General features: G+C 39.0%; 1 protein-coding gene, 2 long non-coding RNA genes and 1 other non-coding gene across 5 annotated transcripts in view; 1 reads left to right on the top strand and 3 right to left on the bottom strand.

The window, feature by feature from the left end:
• The window catches only part of LOC131326503 (NADPH-dependent pterin aldehyde reductase), a 31,541-nt gene extending 12,456 nt beyond the window's left edge, over positions 1-19,085 (bottom strand). For both annotated transcript variants that reach the window (XM_058359304.1, XM_058359305.1), the window contains exon 1: positions 18,713-19,085. In XM_058359304.1, the coding sequence (XP_058215287.1) occupies positions 18,713-18,988 (276 nt within the window). In that variant the 5' untranslated portion in view covers positions 18,989-19,085. The remainder of the gene's footprint in view (positions 1-18,712) is intronic.
• LOC131326505 (uncharacterized) lies at positions 10,963-11,308 on the top strand. The gene is made up of 3 exons (XR_009200011.1): positions 10,963-11,074; positions 11,163-11,234; positions 11,284-11,308. It is a non-coding gene; the product is annotated as an uncharacterized LOC131326505 (long non-coding RNA).
• Positions 15,515-17,213, bottom strand: LOC131326504 (uncharacterized). The gene is made up of 2 exons (XR_009200010.1): positions 17,085-17,213; positions 15,515-17,043 (listed from the first exon to the last, which is right to left on the bottom strand). It is a non-coding gene; the product is annotated as an uncharacterized LOC131326504 (long non-coding RNA).
• LOC131328153 (small nucleolar RNA snoR100) lies at positions 17,906-18,011 on the bottom strand. Its single transcript, XR_009200431.1, has one exon. It is a non-coding gene; the product is annotated as a small nucleolar RNA snoR100 (small nucleolar RNA).
• Positions 19,086-20,420: the final 1,335 nt, after the last annotated feature.

Genomic DNA, 20,420 nt, shown 5'->3' with positions numbered 1-20,420 from the left:
GAAAATCAGGAAGGACATTTGTTTTTCCTTTTACGTGAACAACATCAAAACTCCAATTGGAAAACCAATTTGCCCATCTGAGTAACTGTGCCTTTGGAAGGTGCTTCTGTTTGAACTTGAGCATGCTGGGAAAACTCATTATATCAGTCTCAATTAGAAAATAATGACCGATTAGATGAAATTCAAATTTCTCAATGCTCCTTTTAATTGCCAGAATTTCTTTGTAAGTAGAGTGGTAATGAAGTTCTGCTGGAGAGAAAGCACCACTCTTGTATCCAATAATTCTGCGCTTTTGATCTGGATTTTCTTCCAAAAGAACTGCTCCCCAATATAGATCAGAGGCATCTGTCTGAAGGACTCTCTTTCCATCTGAAGGTATGGTTAATGGAGGAAGAGTTTTGGCTATGACTTTGAGGTCTTTTACAGCTTTGGTACAAAGGGCTGACCAAGGAGGAGGGATTTTCTTTAATAGAGCTGAGAGAGGAGTTCGGTATTGGGCAAGGTTGGGAATGAAATCAGCCATATAGTTAACAATTCCAAGGAACTGTTGAACTTGTTTGACTGTGAGATTTTCATCTAGAAAATGGTCAAGTTGGGAGGCTATATGAGGTTGGAGGGCATATTGACCTTTAGAGATATGCATCCCTAAAAAATCAATTTCTGGTTCAGCAAGAAACGTTTTTTTCTCTGAGAGCATGATACCATGGGTTTGGACTAAAGAATGGAAAATTTGTCGTAGAACTGCATGAGACTCAATATCTGGAGAAAAGAGTAGGATGTCATCAATGTAGACGAGGGCTAAGGATAGAATGGGAGCAAATACCCGAATCATGGCCTTTTGAAACAAAGATGGGACTGTTTTTAATCCAAAAGGCATGACTGGCCACTGGAAGTGGTGATCTGGAATGCAAAAACCAGTTTTGGGATGATCATCTGGATGGATGCGCAGCTGCCAAAAACCTGCTTTTAAGTCAAACTTTGAGAAAATTTGAGCTTTAGGCAAGTTTGCAAAAAGAACACTTCTCCGAGGAAGAGGAAATTTGTAATCCTGCAGAAAATGATTAAGAGGCCGGCAGCCCACTGAGAGGTTGTGGCCTCGATCAAACCTTCTAACTGGAGTTGCTGGAGCTCTTGAAGAGCAAGCTGGTAATGTTCTGGGTTCATTCCATGATGGGTAGCTTTGGTGGGGTTGATGTCTTCATTTTTTTCTTAAAGGGAAGAGAAATGAAGAAATCTGGGTTTTTCCAAAGTGGGTTGGAGCATTTGGTGATGAATTGGGAATGGGATTCAGCACAGGAAGTTTGGATTATGGCTTCTTTGATGGAGGAGAAATTTTCTATGGAAAAGAGATTTGGTTGGGTGGTCCAAGGTAACAGGTAATTTTTGTATTTCAAACCTTTTTTGAGCTAGGAGACTTAGCTGATATTTTGGAGAATATCAAAGCCTAACAATAAATCTTTTCCTGGGAGATCAGAACCATAGACTTGGTGTTTTATGGTGTATCCTGGGAAAAGTTGGATGGTAATAGGCTTACTGATCAAAGTGATGACAAAAGTTTCTCCATTGGCTGGGGTAAAGGGTCTAAAACATGATTGCCAATAGGACCTGGGAAGGATTGCTGGGTTGAGAATGGAGGCTGCTGCACCAGTATCAAAGAAAGCGATAACTGGTATGGGTTTCTCATATTTTTCAAGCAAGATTTTGACCTTGGCTAAAGGTTGAGCCAGCATAATGTTGGAGAACCCAATTGTTTGGACTTCATAGGGGAATGAGTCAGAATCATCAGAAAAGTCATCTGATTCGGATGAATCATCTGAATCATCAAAGGTAAATGCTAGGATTGCTCTAGCTGTTGCTTCATCATCAATAGAAAATAGTGATTCAACATCGGCATCCTCAAGATCATCATCAATGAGAGCCAGAGAGCTCACCATCTTGTCTTTTGCTGCTTTATTTGGACACTGTTTTGCATAGTGCCCTTTCTTTCTGCATATGTAGCAGCAATCAGACTTTCGCTGCCCTCTGACCTTTTTCTTCTTGAAAAATTTCCATTTTTTCCGGCGTGAGAACTTGCCAGATTTGAAAAACTTTGAAAACTTGCCAGGAGATTGGAACTTCCATTTCTAAAAGTGTTTGGACTTCCGGTATGAAGGATGGTAAGTGCACTTCTTGTCTTTGCACTTTATAGATAGGTCAGGACGGTCACATGCTTTGCCAAGAAGTTTTCCCTGTTCTTCAAGAGTTCTGAGGAATTTCTGGTGATTGCACAATTTTTCCAAGGCAATCAAAGAGTGCTGGTAAATACCACCAAGAGATGTTGCATTCAGCATCAATCCTTTTGTTTGAAGTAATCTTGTTGTCTCATTTCCCAATGGTTCAAGAAGGGAATTGAGAAAGGCTTGCTTGAGGTTAACATCATCCATGCCGTTGAAAAGATAAAATCTCTGAGACATACGGTCATAATGAATCTCGAGATCTTTCTTTTTGAATGAACAGCACTTCATGCTAAGATATTCTTTTCGAACAAACTCTTTTGTGTTATTATGGTCTCCAAGAAACTCAGTATGCAGGACTGAGATGAATTGATCAAGAGTTGGCAGTTGTTTAAGCTGCAACTGTCGGTATTCACCAAGAGCCAAGTACCATTGACGAAGACGGCCAAGGAATTTTGTTGTACACTTAGTAATAACAATACTCAGTGTAGCATTTGGGGAAAGCATAGCAGCAGTGCACCAAGCGTGAATCTCATAAAGTTTATGCAGCCAATTTGATGGGGGAATGTTATCAAAGGAGAAACCTTAAGTATGGATGTTGGAATGTGAGAAAGAATCAAAGGTTGGGATTTCTGGAGGTGGAGGTGTATCAAACTCAGGACCTTCTTCAATAATAGGATCTTCAACATGTTCTTCAGGAAGATCTGGGTTCATCATGAAAACATGAGGAATTGGAGTAGAGTGAGTAGATTCAAAATCCGAACCAAACTCAATGGTTGGTTCAGGTGAGGGGATTTCTGGTATAGTGGCTAAGGTATGTAGGAGAGTAGAAATTGGATTTTTGGAAGGGTTAGAAGTTGACTGAACCATTCACTGAGGTGACTTTGAATTTGGATCAGCTGGTTTAGAAGGAGTGGAGGTAGTAGGACTTGAGGTAGAGGTAGAGGTAGTTGGTGGAGACGGAACTGTTGGAGGTTGGACAGGCTTTATCTGGGGCTTTGAGAAATGAAGTTTTGGTGGAGATGGTCTTTTTGGTGGAGGAAGGAAAGTTGAGCTTCCAAAGATGGAGCTTGACTCACCAAATTCTGAGGTAGGGTTTATAGGTAAAGGTTGAGACATTTGAGGATACCCAAACAAACTTTGTTGAGAGGAAGATGTGAACATGTCAAAAGGGCTTTTTTGCTGAGAATACTGCTGAGCTTGGAGTGAATGAAGCTGATTCTTTAAATGCTTCATTTCAGCATCTTTTTGATAAAAAGCTGCTGAAAATGCTTGGTTTGCATATGCCATCTAGAGAAGTTTTTGGTGAACATTTTGAATTTTCTGCTGCAAATCTCGGATAAGAAGTTCCAAAGATGATAACTTCTTATGGACAACATTCTCCAAATTTTGCTGAGAGTTAGCAATTCTCTGAAGAATTTTGTTCTGAGCCAAAGAATTTGCTGACTGCCAATTTATTGCTGCTTCTGCTGCTGACACTGCTTTTGTGCTACCATCAGGGAGAATGGTAGTAGGGAGAATGGTAGTAGGGTCTGGAATTTTATGACGGTGGGTCGTTCTTTCTTGAGAACTATGAAATTCTAGAGGAAAATCTGCTTCAGTCCAAGAAGAGGATGAGGTGAACATGAAACATCCACTTGGTTGACTCGAAGAGCCATCATCAGATGGAGGTTGAGGAGGAGGTGGAGATTTACAAGAAATGGGAGGTGACGGAGGACATAAAGGACATGGTTCTTCAAAGTCTTCTTCATCTTCTAAAAGACTGTCTTCTAGACACTCATCACAGTTACAGGCATCAAAGTAACAATGACCTGTTTCTGGATTTTTGAAATAGAAGACTAGAAAGCCACTGGGTTGGAAATATTTTATTGGAAGGCCAGGTCTAGAACCATCGACAAACATGTCAATTCTCGAGGGAAAAATAACAAGTTGGGTAGAGGATGAGGCAGAGACTTCTTTTGGGAATGAAATCTCTACTGTACCATAAGGTTTTGGGATGAAAGTTGGATTTGAGGATTGAACTGGGATGGGCTTTTGTTGGTTTTTCTCATAAGCTGTAACCCAAGACTCTGGGAGAAGCTTGAAAAGTTCAGGACGGGAAATCTGTCGTGGAACATGGACACAGGAAGCTTGGTGAGGTGCATTGACAGTTAGGAAAAGTGCTTCATCTGTGGAGGAGGGTAATGACATGTCAAAGGCATGGTTTTGAAGGCGATAGGCCATTTGGTAGTGAAGGGTTGCTGCATATGTGGTGGAAATTTGGGAAGCACTACCAATTTGAACTTGCACTTTCGAGGCTGATAGCAAATGAGGATCTGCTAGTGGCATGTTGAAATTGGGGTAAAAGGTAAAGATCACAGTTCCAGCATTTAAGGTGGTTTGGACAGTAGCAATGCATGGGTGCTGATACTATATGAACCTGGTGTCTACCAGAGCAAGTCTGGAAGTAACAGGTAAACCTTTTCTGCCATGGAAAGTGACAGCAAGTCTGATTGCGCCAAAGTGGAGATGGGTAAATCCTTCTTGTTGCCAAAGACGAGGCAAATCAACCGGGATTTCCAGGGGTAAAAGTTGTTCAGCTTCTGTAGCTGCTATGAAGCATTGATCAAACTTAGAGGCTTGAACATATTCTTTTACGGAGGTTGGACGTTTTGTGGAGAAGAGTTGGGTGACAGTCTTTTTTTACAGAGGTTTGTGGCCTGAAAAAAGCATTATACGGGTTTAGAAAAGGAAGATCAGTAAGGGGAACCTTACTATCATCAAGAAGGTATTCAAACTCATACAAGTACTCAAGATTAGAAGAAGAAGTAAAGGAATTTCTACTAGTGGACGATCTTGAAGGAACTAAGGATGACGTAGCAGAGGAGTAGGTGGAAAACAAGTGATTCATTTTTATGGATAAAAATCTGGGTTCTTCGTTTCCTCATACAACAAATCTTTTCTTTTCTGGTGTAAAATCTTTAACTAATTTTGATTAATGAAACTCTGTACACTAGGGTAGATAAACCGAGACACACCGCTCAAAAGCCAAAAGTCTCAAGGTACTTTAACCCACTGATACAAAATTCTTTAACCAAAATAGTTAATGAAGTTTCTAATGTGGAGGATCCTTAAAAGGCAACCACAGAGCATACGCTTCAATTTTTTCTTTTAGAAAAGATTTGAAGTAGTTTTGGAAAAGAAGTTCCCAGAAGGGGGTTTAAGCTAGAATGAAAAACATTTGGCTCTGATACCAAGTTTTCAGACACAAAGTGGGTACAAACACAAAGTAGGTTAGGATCAAAAAGAATACAAGACACAGGATATATTAGGAAAACACCGACTTTCATTAGCCTGCCTTTTGACTTTCATTAGCCTGCCTTTTACAACTGGAAGAGCCCTCCTTTTATAGGCGTAAGGAGGGACTACAGACACTGGTGCTTACATCATAGATTACCTATACAAATAGTATCCATGCACAATTGGATCTTTCGTACACCTGCCATAGACTTTCTTTACACCTTCAAAGTATAATTGAACATTACTGTTCAATTAGTCAATTCTACTTTACCTGCCATGGACTTTCACTACGCTATTCACAAGACTTTCACCCCTTCTGAAAAGACCATTACACTAGGATCAAAAGAGAACACAAGACACATGATATTATTATGAAAACACTGGCTTTTATTCACTTGGGTCTTGCAACGGGGAGAGCCCTCCTTTTATAGGTGTAAGGAGAGGTGGCTTGCATCATAGCTTACATCACTGAATAGTATTGCATATAATTGGTTCACTTGCCATGCTACATACCCAGCAAAGATGAACCCTCCATTGAAGCTTCAAAACAACTACATCATCCTTTTATTTTTGGTCAGGTGCTCAAATTTATCCCCCATTTAAAACATACAAGGCTAAAAACATAAGTAAAGGGCAAAAGCAATATACTAAAGTAGTGTAGCTTATCTTTTCACGTAGAAAAAATTGAAGTTACACGAAGGGGAACCCGAAATGTTATGTATATTTTTTTCTTTTTCCCAATTTGTTTCATATTCTTATATTATTTTTTTATGTATGATGATGGTTGATTGCATCAATTATTTTTTCATGCGGCTCGATTATATTGATTTTAAACTGAAACTTCACCATTTTTTTTTTTTTTTATAACAGCCGAAACTTCAACATCTTTCACTCTTAGCTAGGAAGTGAGCCAACAACAAATTATTCTCACAAGTTGTAATAACATCCACGTCTTCGAACACCCCACAACTCATGTGTTCAGAATGTGATTTTAAAAATTTCAATGATTCAAACCGTTCAATGTGTTCAGAACATGATTTCAAAGGTCCCCGCGAGAAATTAGCAAAAAAAAAAGACTGGAAAGTGCTTCATTCAAGCAGATTTTCATTGAACCGTTCAATGAAAAATGCTCGGATGAAGCACTTTTCGGTCTCTTTTTTTTCCCTAATTTCTCATGGGGACCCTTAAAATCACAATCTGAACACATTGAACGGTTCGGATCATTGAAATTTGATCAGGAAATGGGAGGTCCACATTTTAACAATTTAATGGATCCCTTATAGGATCCGTAGTGTGTGTATATATATCGAGTCTTTTTCTCCGAAGGACCCCCGCATTTTAACTAAAATGCAGACCTCCCCATTTCTCCCCTTTTCCGATTGAATTTTGATGATATGAGCCACTCAATGTGATCAGAACGTGATTTTAAGGGTACCAGCGAGAAATTGGCAAAAAAAAAATTGACCGAGAATGGCTTCATCCGAACAGTTTTTAATGGAATGGTTCAAATAAAAACTGCTCAAATCAAATCCTTCCCAATCATTTTTTTTGCCGATTTCTCGCGGGTACCCTTAAAATCATGCTCTGAACACATTGAGCGGCTCGGATCATCGAAATTCGATCGGGAAAGGGGGGGGCGCATTTTAAGAGATCCGCATGTGAAACAAACCGTATATCTATATAATAAAACAGAAGCTGTGTTTGAATCCAAAAGATAACCAACGCTCCAGATTTATCCTCATGCCTACATAAATCTCTACCCTTGATCCTACAAAAGGCATTTTGGTAAATACCTAATCCATCCAAGGGCTATCATAAACGGCATTTTGGTAAAATTTTACTTAAATTGATTTCCAAAATTTGAAACACAATCAGCGGAACCCTAGCCGCACCACTATTTCCATCGGAGAAAATTTTCAAATTGCCCTTTCCATCGACTCTGCCTCCTCTCTCTCTCTCTCCCTCTCTCTTTCTCTCTCTCTCTCTCGTGACTCTCTCTCTCTCTTCAATCAACCCACCGCACCACCGCATCCCTCTCTCTGTCGACTCCATCTCTCTCCCTCCGACCAAACCGTTTGTCACCGTGGGACCTCTCAGCGTCGAAGGTGGAAAATCAATTCCACTTCAATCACAAATCAGTAGGTGGCGACAGAGGGAGTTCTCTGATAGCAGCAGCGGCCAAGTGGTTGTTGCTTCAGCAGCAATTGTTGTTTAAGCCCAGAGGTGTTGCCGTGTGGATTTCTGATGGCAAATCAAAGTGTTTGCACCAAACGGAGAAAGTACTACGATTTTTTCACTCATCATCATTTATGGAGTTCAATTCTCACTTCATGTTTGATTTCATTTGTCTAATTCCTTGGTATTGTGATTCAGTGGCTGGAAACCAACAAAGGGAATTACATTTCGATGAGTGGGTGACCCTCATCGGTGATCAGAGCAAAGGTTTTATTATATAGATGGCTCATCCTGAATTTTTTTTTGTGAGAGGCTGGATGTGGTTCCGTTCTTTAAAACGCATTCCACCTATTCGATTAAATGTTTACTAGAAAACACAAAACTCACTCGCATTTGGTGTGTGAGTGAGGTTGGGTGTGGTTCCTTTCTTTTAAACGCATTCCAGGTGTTCGGTTAAATGTTTGATTTGGCCTGTTTTTCTTGCTCAGGCTTGGAGGAATCACAGTTAGTCTGCCTCTCTGTTTTTTGAGCCTCTGAGAACAGTACACATCTAATCTCATGTCTTTCCCCTTGCAATCAAAGCAGTTGTTTCGACCTTTGACCAATTAATTTGCTAATTTTTTTTGGTTGTAGTCGGAAGAAATTCCACAAAAGAGAGCATTAGAGAGATTAGTCAGGCTTCCTCTAGTATTATTTACTATCATTCTACCATCAATTTCATTGGTTCATAGTTATTAAATGCTATGTGGATGCTGAAGTTCCTGTTTTTGTTTATTTACTAATTGCTATATTGGTCAAAACGGTTGTTGCATAGGCTATTGAGCGAACGAGTTCTTCAAACAAAAATAATAATAGTATCCAAAACTTTAGGCATTTTGTGGTAATTATTGGTCATTTGGCTTTGATTGAAAGGAGTTCACAATAACATCATTGTTTAGGTTTGTGAATGAAATCAACCGGCGCGTTTGTGTGTCCCAATGGTCCTGTGGTTGATTCAATTGTTGAATTTTTTCCTTCCAAGTCCAGGAGAGAATATGATAATAGTCATCAATTAGGTTGAATCGTTTTTGCATAGGCCATTGAGGTTATGAGTTCTCTGAATAAAAATAGTTGGTATCCTGAACTTCAGGCATTTATTGGTAAGTATCGGTGAATTGGCTTTTGATCAAAAGGAATTTACGATAAAATTGTAGTTTAGGTTGGTGAATGAAATCAATTGGCTAGATTGAGTATCAATCGGGCGATCTGGTCGAATGCATTGTTGAATTGTTGCTTTGGTTGTGAGAAATATCTGATAATTGTAATGACCTAGGTTGAATCAGGTTTACGGTTTTTCTTTTCCGTTTTTTGGTTTTTGCATAGGTTATCGTGCTTATGAATTATTCAAAACAAACAGTGGTATCCAGAAATTTGACATTTCATTGTATATATTGGTGAATTGGCTCTGTTTAAACGAATTTACAATACAATCAGAGTATTGATTCACATGATATAAATCATGGCAAGTAAAGCAGACCCGCCCCCTGCTTCATTCACTTAGTTTTTTTAAGTGTTTGTTCAGAAAGGTAGTAACAATGGGGTCCGGCCTAATAACTTGGTTAGCAGTCCTTTTAACTCCTTTCAAGTCAAGGCTAGTTCCCATTCTGTATATTCTGATGAGAGAGTTCGACATTTTCAACACCAAGTAAAACAAGTAGACCTTTGACAAAATGAAGGAGGCCAAGGAACCCAAAGAAGAGGATTTTTTATTTTTACGAGTGTGTTGAAGTTTGTTTCTTTTTTAGGCACTTAAAGTCGCGAAGAAAGTGAAGGTGGCGTCCGGTTATTCAAGCAAATCTCAACGAAAAGTAAGTATTTTTACTTCGGTTTAATGAAAAATCTTATCTGTGACTTTATTCCTTCAGTTGAAAAATCGTATTTGGAAATAGGCCATTAATAGTTGATTTTGTGTACAAATGTGAATCTGTGTACAAATAGTTGTTTGTTTTCCAGTTAATTTCGGAGCCTACAACTATTAGGCTATGATTGTGGTTTGGTTAGTTTGTTATTGGCGCATCATCCATCGAGTCTCATTTGTTGGGCACCCCCATAGCTGTGAATCCTGTAATTAATATTCATCAATATTCATTATAGATTCACCTCTCGGTATTCTCATTGTTGATGTTAGTCTTAGTCTTAGTATCTCCATCTTCTTTTTATTCACTTTTTCCTCCTTTGACTATTAGTCTACTTATCTGAAACTTTGGAATTAACTTTTGTTTGCATCTTTTAAATTTGTCAAAAGGCAATGTTGCTACCCGAGGGTATCGCGCTCCCGAACTCTGTGGCTCTTTTTTCTCCAAAGTAAGCTTACTGCATCATTAATACCACACACAATGTGTTGTTCTCTGAAATTTTATTTCCCCATGAATAACTAGGTGTCAATGTTTGAAGTCCTTGTCAAACTGTGAAACCGTAATTAACTTCGGATATATGTTTTAGTTGTTTTTCTTTTATGTATCTAATAGTACGAGCCACAAACTATGGGGGCATTCAATTGTGAATACATAACCGGCTTAAAAGTTGAAGTGGATGCATGCTAAGACGTGTGATTTTGCATTTACGTACTTGAGTGGTATTTCTAAGTCGGGTAGCAATATTGCCCTTTAACAAATTTAAAAGATGCAAACAAAAGTTAATTCCAAAGTTTCAGATAAGTAGACTAATTCTCTCTCTCTCTCTCTCTCTCTCTCTCTCTCTCTCTCTCTCCAAAACCCACTCGACGCTCAGATCAAAAAAAAAAAAAAGTAAGAAACCTCAACGCCCACAAAGCTCGCCCACCAATCAGTCGTCCATGAAATCAACAAAGCACACCCACCAATCAGCCGTCCACGAAATCGATTTGGTTCTCCCTCTCCAGTAAGACTCCCATCATCCTAGAGTCTTCTTGCAGAAAAAATAATGTGGCCTGTTCTTCAGTTTGTTGAAGTTTTCATTGCCTTTGTTTGGTTATAGACCTTTGTTTGGGTAGAATTTGTTTGGTTCTAGACCTATTACATGGCCTTTTAATTGCCTTTGTTTGGGTATTTGATTTACTACTACTAATACACGGCCTTTGTTTGGGAGTTTGATTTCCAAACTCTAATTGCCTAGACATGGCCTATGAAGTATTCTAACTTGGGTTCTTGTTCGGTTTCGAACTTCAAAAACTGATGGCGGCTATTACAGTTGAGTTTTTGGATCTCGATTATTAGGATTGGTAGAATATGGGTTCTTCATGTCATGGCCTCTTTGTTTATACCAAAAAAAAAAAAAATTAAACAAAGGCCGAACCAATTGCTAAGGAAAAACTAAAGGGAACAGTCACGGACAAGGGAAAGAAAAAGCTAACCACCGCAGGAAAGGGAAAAGAAAATTCATGTCCAGTGGTATGACCTCTTACAGTTATTCTTTTTTAATCATCTACAGCCTATTACCTAAACAATTTTTTCCTTTCTATTGACTTTGCACATATAGGTTCAAGTTCTTCAAGAAAGAAATACTGGTGTTGTGATCCGCAATGAAAAGGACATTATGCGCTTGCATGAGGTAATACATTAAAAGTTTGGTATTGATTTTACCCTTTATTGTCGGAAAGGATAAACGAAAGGCTGAAGCAATGGACCTTTTATTTTAATCTACCACTGTAGCTTACTCTCTGCTCTTACTAACACACCAGTTGTATTGATTATTGGACTTTGGGTGTTTTTTTTGTTGATTCATCTTTCCTTGCATTTCACATGCATTAGGACTGCACATTTCATATATCACTTCAGGTAGGTCTTCCTTTCTTTTCCATCGTATTTCTAAAGACTATTGAATGAAATTAGGTGATTTCTACCCATCTTTTCCTTCACATTTAAAAGCAGTGATATTAACATCTTCGAGAAAGCAGTGATAGCAACCTACTTTTATGGTATGCTGGTTCTTCGTTCTAATTATCTGAGGATGGGAATTTTTTTGATCTATAACTTTTGTTAAAAGTCTTTCATAGATGTTCACTTTGTGTTTAAAATGCATGTTTGACAAAGTGAAAATGTTGGGGAGTGAATTAATTCTTATGTCCACTTTTGTGTAGCTCTCTTAATTTTTAGATAGACTTTGTGGTCCGACACTGCGAGGACATGCACACGACAGAAACACGTGAGACATGTCTAGACACACCACCTGAGGTATCCATTAACACTTTTTAAAAGCTTTACCGGAATAACATATGTATCTTAAAAAGTATTCCAATTGGGAGTTTAGGGAAAAATTCAAATACCCTCCAAACTTTTGATTTCATTGTCAGTTCATATTTTGTGATGAATTTAATAATTCTTAATCTTATTTATGTAGGAATGTCGAGGACTGGCAAAGGGACAATGGGATCATCGTGATAAGAGCTTTGTTAAGACATTGGAAATTTCATAATGACATTTTATTTGTTAGGTTAAGTTTTACAAATATATATTTGTTTGAAAATAGTTAATTTTTATTACGTGTGTTGGGTGATTTATGGATTTTAGAAATTTTTGACCTACTTGAATATTTTTTGCACCTCGATTTGTCCTGCGCATATACTATAGTTTACTATGTTCCTATCCATTTTTTTACAACATGTCCTCTCTTTGCTCATTGTTGAAGGCACGGGCATTCGCTAGTGTATATATATGGGCTGGTTCTACCCACACAAATTTTGACACAAGATCTTAGCCAGTCATTTCAATGGCTGAGATTAGAACACTCCCCCTCCTCCCTTTCCACCTCCTCACCTAATCCATCCCTCTCTCCGTCCACCCACCCACCTTTCCCATATCCAACCCCGGCCGGCTCCTCCTCCTCCTCCGACAATTCCATCTCCGGCGATCCAAGTTCAAGAGATTTTTTTTTCATGGAACGTTTGAGTTATCAGTTAAGCACATAAATAAAGACCTCAAAATTCGCCTTTGGCTTTTGATAAGTGAAGTAGGACCATAGCTTCACTCCGGAAAAGAAAAATATTCATCGGAGTCTTTCTTCGTCGGAATTTCACCGGCATAAAGAACTAATAATCAAGCACATACATTCTTTCGGCTTTGGGATCTCTCTGTTTGCACATCGCCATATGATTTCCGATCCGATTTTCATGGTGAAAAAATAGTGCGTGGAATCATCATGACCACGAGCCCTTTTAACCCCAGTTGAATAGCTTTTTCCCCTTTTCACGATTCTAAACTTCAGATATTAGGATTACATTTTCCTTTCCAAGTAATTAGTAAATTTAGGGTTGCAATTGAGTTATATATATATATATATATATATATATATCTGCAGCATGTGATTTGTTTTGGGTTTCGTTGGCTATTTTGAATCGGGGTTCACTGGGTGTTCGTCGGAAATTGGGTCGCCGGAGGAGGAGCCGACCAAAGTTGGGTCTGGGAAAGGGGGGATTAGGTGAGGAGGTGGAAAGGGAGTAAGGGGAGTGTTCTATTCTCAGCCGTTGAAATGAATGGCTAAGATCTTGTGTCAAAATGTGTTAAAATTTGACACAAAAATTTATTACACCTTGTGGGGGCCGTTCAATTTGTTTAAAACATGTTTTCAAGAGTTCACGTAAAAAATCAACTCATTCACATATCAGTAAGGGCTATATCGGTATTTGTCCTTGAAATGAACCGATCAAGCCCTTATCGATATCCGAATGAGTTGATCTTTTACGGGATTTCTTAAAAACATGTTTTAGACAAATTGAATGGCTCCAATTATTTGTGTCAAAGCTTGTGTCCTTGGAACCGCCGCCATATAAATATCCATGTAACTTTTTTTTTATCAAATATATACACTGATATAATAGATATAACAGTTATATACAAGCATACAGCTTAAGATAGGTATACCAGTGCATACACACGCACACACGCACACACACACACACACACACACACACACACACAAACACAGCGACACACACACACACAGCTTCAATTGGTAATGTCAATCTAGGATTCTTGCATGGCTGCATGAATCGACTGATCGATATGTGTTTTATCAATGTTTTAGTATTGCTTATATAGCTTTAATTACACTAAAACCAAAACATTTGAGTAATAGCATGTTTACCCCAGAAAAAATTAAAAAAATACTACTCATCTACCCCCGCCGTGTCCCCCTTCAAAAATCAATTTAATTTAAGGGGCACGCTACGTACGTATTTAGCCCCATGTCCAATACGCAGACACAGCTACCTTTTGAAGTGTCAGTGCTTCATAGCCCACAACTATTTCCAATGGCCCGTAACACATTCACACCACAAAAGCACTAGAAACCCAATTGTTCAACTCAAGAAATTTGGGTGATTTGCCAAAATGCCCTAATCAAAACAAATTTGAGGGATTCCGAGTTGAAGTACCGCACCGCCATATACAACACTATACCACCGGTGCTCCATGAGAAACCCATTCATTGCTTTGAAGGATAAGCGTCTCTCCACGACAACAACTCAAATAAGAATAGGAAGCAACTTAGTTCGCCACCCTAGCTTTTATGTTCCACATCCTACTCACCGGTATTAGCATCAACCACTAAGATGCCAATTGCCTTACGGATTTTCACTCTGCTTGTGAGGCTCTACTGGAGAGAAGTTTTCACACACATGATTAAATAATAGCTAAAATGTGTGATCGTACTCATTGAGTCTAGTTCCTATGTGGTTGAGACAATAAATGGTCAGAACAACTAAATGGCAATTGGGGAAAAGGTTTCCCCTCTCTTTTCTCCATCAAAGTTCCAACTCTTTTTCTTTCTAGTTTGTTTAGTTGGGAGTCGAGGGAGTGTAAACCAACTGTTGATAAATTCATTAAAATGTTAGACATTTTCGGCATTTAGAGAGGGATATAGGCTCTATTTTTTGTTCGGTCTCTTTTAGTATTGTTGGCTTCTTGGCCTTTTGTTTTTTGCTTTCAATCGTACATGGGTAGCATCCCCTAATCCCTATCACTCCCCTGATGATATTCTACATCGCATATTGATACCGTTGAGGCTCAAAGAATGATTGCATCCCGTCACCCGCACTGCATCTGCCCATTCTCTTCTGTCAATCATCTCTAGAATCAACACAAAATACTGCTCCCTCCTTGGGGGTTCCGCCAAAATCCAAACTCCTCATTTTCCCAACGCACAGGGGATGATACCTAACATAATCCTCACAAATCATACCTCACCTTCAGTACAAGATATTTCCTCCATGGCCATACAAAGCAAATCAAGATCTTCCTCGCCCAACTTCTTATGATTGTCATCCTCGATTATGGAGAGGGACTTGCTTGTGTGATCTAAGAGCATTGTGTTCTCAATATTGCAAAACCTCTAAAAATGCCCAAAGAGAACTTACTATATTATATTTTTCCTGTGGTTGTAACACTTTAAAATCAGCTAAAGGTACATGGTTTTCTCTCCTATGGGATTTTAAGGTCAGATATAAGATTCACTCATGGTTGTCATTGTTTACTTGTATGATTACGGTTGAAACTTCTTTTATAGGCTGAACCTGCATTATCTTGTTTTAAATCACAGGAGGGAAAAAGTTCTTTAATCACATGAGGTAAAAGAGAACAAGGGTAGACAGTGGCGGAACTAGGATTTAGCCACGGGGTGGCACCATTTAATGGAAATCTAGTTATATGTTGTGCGGAAAAATATGAAGAAGAAAATTAAGTAGAAAGTCATATGATTAGGTTTTTTCGTTGGCCTTTTTTTTTTTTTTTGTGAAAAAGAAAAAAAGGCTTGCTCCAACTCTCTCATGGTATTCAATAGAATACAATACGATATTAATTTTTCTTGGTCCGAACCAACCATTCTGTAAATTGCAATTTTTCCAGTATTCGTACAAAGTACTAGTTTTTTTTTTTTTTTTTGGCATACCCTTAAATACCTAGTTGAACCACGTTAGTCTATTAGAAAAATTATGTGTTCGAAAGTGCGGGGGACACCTACCCCAATTAGTGAAAAATTACAAACCTTGTAAGAGTTCATGCAAAAATTGAGGAGAGAGAGAGCTGAGAGGAGGTTTCTATAAGGACAAAAAGATAAAATGCTGCCGGGGAGACTAGAATGGGAATTGGGAAGACCCAAGAACGTGGCACAAGTTTTAACCACTTAGCCAAAGTGCTCTTTGTGCAAATTTATTTTAATATATAACGTTATCCTGTGCTCTTCTCCTTTTTTGGTGGTATTTTTTGAAACAGGGGGTGGCACGTGTCACCACCCCCCGTAGTTCCACCCATGAGTGTAGAGTACAATGTATTCTAAGGTTTTACCAAGTGAATGTCAAATGTGAATCGATACATCTAGTACCACAACAAAAATTATTGACACTTTAGCCAGAATAGCCTCGATTTTAGCAATAAACATAGTATGCCTAACCTTTCAAAAATCTCCCACGAAGATATACTACAGAGATAGAGGGACATTATCAGAACCAAATAGGACTTCATGTGCTGGGGTTTGAAGACAAAAGGGGTATTTCCTTCCCCTTTATCTGTCTCTTGTTTGGGAATTCTACATGGTACAGAGAAACCATGGACAGGCCCACATTTCTATTTGTTAACAAACTTAACACTGCTAAACCTAAGTACTAGACCGCCACAGATGCTCTAATGTGCAGCTCTAACCCACAGAACAGACAAAGACACAAAAAGATACCATACACAGACATTCAAAAACACCAAATGCACCAACGCCTATGGAACACGCATATAACGGATTTTCTATGAATGGCCCCACAGCACCAGCAATGTAGTACGCACTCTGCTATGTGAAAACAATGTAGTGTAAATAAGCATTGCGCTAATTTTTGTTCAAAATTTGCAAAGAAAATATAATTGAGCTATTTTAGCACAACAAATACTTCATTCTTGCTGCATAGCCTATTTTAGCACTGCTACACCTAACTACTACCCCACTTAGGGAAGGCAATTTGAACCAAACCGATGGGTACCCAAACCGATAACCGAAATTATCCCCGAACCATAACCGAAATTATCCCCGTGGGTATGGGTTTGGTTGGCACATAGGATAACCGAACGGGTTTCGGTTTGGTCATGGTTCAGCTGATACCCGAACCGAACCGAACCCGAACCCAAACCGAACTAGTAAATTACTAAATTACCCCTGCCTATATATATACACATAAGTTACTGAGTTAGGGTTCCTATTTTCATTTCTCACTTCTCAGTGAGGGAGAGGCAGCGAGTTTAGATCTGCTCTCTCTCTCTCTCTCTCTCTCTCTCTCAGAGTACTGTCGAGCTATTCATCCCATAAGTGGTAGCTATAAGTCATACCAGCAAACCCATACTCCAGCGAGTCTCGCCTGAGCCTGACAAACTCCGACAAGGCTCACCTGATCTCGACAAGGCTGGAAAGCTCTCCAACAAGGCTCACCTGAGACCAGCCTGAGACCGATAAGGCTGGAAAGTCCTCCGGCAAGGTTCGCGTGAGACTGATAAGGTTGGAAAGTCTTGGTTCTCACACGATCTACTGGATTTCTACACAATCTGGTAAAGTTTTGCTCTTTTCTGTTCAAGAATCCACATAAGCTAGGGTTCTATTTGCTGTTAGATCTCTGAAACTGGTTGTTATTTGATTTTCTGGTGTTGATCTTTTTCGCGAATTTGTATAAACTGGGGTTCCATCTGCTGTTCGATTCCTGTTTCTCTCTGTTCTGAACTGCTGTTCTTGCTTGTGTTATCTGCTGTTGGTGTGGCTGCTGAAATTAAGCCCAAGTCGGGTCGGGTAAACATATTTTTCTATTCCATTCGGTTCGGGGATTACCCGAAAACCGAATGGCTCGAAAATGGTTTCATTCTTCCCTCCCCGTTCGGGGATCGGGGCAGATATGGATGGAACTTCGGTTTCAGGGATCGGGGACGGAAAACCCAATTTCCGCCCCGAATGCCATCCCTAACCCCACTAGAGATGCTCTAAGACACTGCAGAGCACACACACAAACAAAAGATTTTTTTTTTTTTGAAACCGAACAAAAGATGTTAAAAAGAGAGAAATCACAGACCTAATAAACACAACTTGACCAACATTCAACAGCCTACACACCCAACAACAACAACCACAACAACAACAGAACCCATGTAGTGCCCAATCATTAGGGGTATAGGCGGGGGATGATTGGAGACAGACCTAACCTTTGGCAATATACACAAAGTAGCTACTCTCAAATACCACTAAAACAGTGGCCCTCCTATATCTGTTTTGCTGCAGAACTATACCCCCAAATCAAAGCCGAATGGCATTAGAGAGGGCATGCCTAGAGACCCAATTCAATTTGTGCACATTATCATGCTTCATTCATTGATAGTCCAGAGCATCGGTATGCACAATAGAAAGGGAGAACACCAATTGTTGCGCACAAAATTTTGTGGGGAGTGATTTTTGAACACTCCCCTATTTGATAATTGCACTCATTTTCTAGTCTTTTAGTGAAAAAAATACACACAAAAGGTTCATAAAAAGACAAAAAATGGAGTGCCATTATAAAAAAAAAGAGTGTGAAAATCATTTTCCTTTCCAATATCGTCCTAATAAATAACCAAATTTTACAATTGCTTTCACCATAACACATGAATTAACCGTTACTGCTAATAGTAAAATTACTCGAACACAAACCCCCACTCCTGCGCTATAAATAAATAACTATCCACCATAAGTCACATAATGTGCGGGAGCGAGCGCGGATGTGAAAGCGTCTTCCAAAAACCTCCCGAACAACTAAAAATCGTGAGTGCGAGAATTGAGAAGACGAGCACAAAGCAAGGATTAAGAACGGGAGCGAATGCCATTTTGAAGGATTATGTGACTAAGTACACCAACTCCGACTCCCCACATATATACACTTGCACACACGGACAGTGTACCCAACCCCTAGTACAATGAAATGGAAAGCGGGGAGCGCATTATATGGATAAATACATATAGAAAGATACATGGTACATACAGGGAGAGAGAGAGAGAGAGAGAGAGAGAGAGAGAGAGAGAGAGAGAGAGAGATGACTGACCACATCGACGTTCATGAACAGGTGGCGGTCAGGAGAGGAAGGGTTGGAATCAGGTTGGGCAGCAGGAAAAGCAGAGGAGGACAGCTCGGAGTGGAGGGAGTCGAGTTTATCCTGAGAGCGAGAACACCCGATAACGGTGTGGCCACGCTTTGCCATTTCTAGGGCTAGAGCTCTACCCAGACCTCTGCTTACCCCGGTAATCAACACCGTCCTCTGCGCTCCTCCTCCGCCTCTGTTCACGATATTCATCGCTCCGCCCAATGTCGCCGTTGTCATCGCCTTTTCTTCTCTCTCCTCCGATCAATTTCTCTTCTACAAACTCCTCCAAGTTACGGAGTAAACTTGAATAAAACTTTAGAGGCTCTGTTTGTAACTTTGGAAAAAGAAAAGGAAAATTTAAAAAAAAATTCCTTCTATTATTTAGTTGAATTATTTGGTAGAAAGAGAAAGAGGGAAGAAAATAAAGATTTTACGTACAATAAATAGTAAATTTTACCTCTTATTTTTCTCTATTTTCTTTTCTTTTCCTTTCCATATGTTCTAGACAGAGCCTTAGGCTATGTTTGAAACTCAAAAAAAGAAAGGAAAATTAAAACTATTACTGTATTTTGTTGGAAGAAAAAGAGATAAAGAAAATAAAATTTTAAAGTTAAGTAAATAGTATCCTTACTTTTCGTTTCCGTAAGTTCCAAAGAGTTGGCCATGTTTGTTTTATAAGTGTATTAGGCCTTCGGATAGGATTGTTAATGGCATGGGTTTCTTAACTCTTTGTTTGGTTGTTGTCAAACAAAGGATGGGATTGAGAAGAGGATGTGATTAATAATCCCACACTTTTGCCGGATTAGTAATATAATGGGGTACTAGGTATTGTCAATCATGTTTCAAGCTTCCTCCTGTAAAATGATCACCTTGCCCATGGTTTTTTAACTCAATACCAATAATACCCTCCATTACACACCTCACTACCCGCCCAACAAAAACCCTACTTCTATTTTTTTTGTATATCTCTGTAGTTGCAAAGGAGAGGACACATCCACGGCTGCTGGTGAGTGGCGACGTTCGACCTCATTTCTGCTGACGGCGACACCTTCGACCTCGTTTCTGTGTTGCTATTCTCTCTCTTCTTCTTCTTTTTTTCTCTCATGTTCTTTATTGTTTTGGAATCTACTTTTGGAATTGAAAACCTACAAAAAGCCCTGATTTTCCCGCTAATTCAGTAGATAAATCTTTTCCATGGCAACAAGATATGTTTGTTCGTTACCACTTTTTAACAATAGGGAAGCACAATAACCAATTCCTACCTCTGTTTTTGCATTTTGTTTTTTGTTTTTTGCCTTTTGAATCATTCGATTCGAGACAAACCTTATTTTCTTCTTTCATTTTTTTTTCCGATTAGAAAATGGGTTGTTTTGAGAGAGAGAGAGAGAGAGAGAAAGCTTGTATCGTATTTAAAATTGAAAGAGGAATAGGTTTTTGGAAAAAATAAAAAGAAGGAAAGTGTTCATTATTACTGTCTTTGAAATCAAATTCAGTTTTCTAAGAGAAGAAAAAATAAGTGCATGAAGTTAGAATATATTAACTTGTGTAGTTTGGTCATTCGGCCTAAATGATATTAACGTGTGAAATGAATATATGCAAATAAGTCGTAATTAATGTGTTTTAATTTTGTGCAAACTTAAAATTAATCTTCGTAAATATCTCTTCTTCT

The sequence above is a fragment of the Rhododendron vialii genome, chromosome 5a, assembly GCF_030253575.1.
Source record: "Rhododendron vialii isolate Sample 1 chromosome 5a, ASM3025357v1".
Taxonomy (NCBI): Eukaryota; Viridiplantae; Streptophyta; class Magnoliopsida; order Ericales; family Ericaceae; genus Rhododendron; species Rhododendron vialii.
This window is presented reverse-complemented; position numbering and strand designations above follow the sequence as displayed.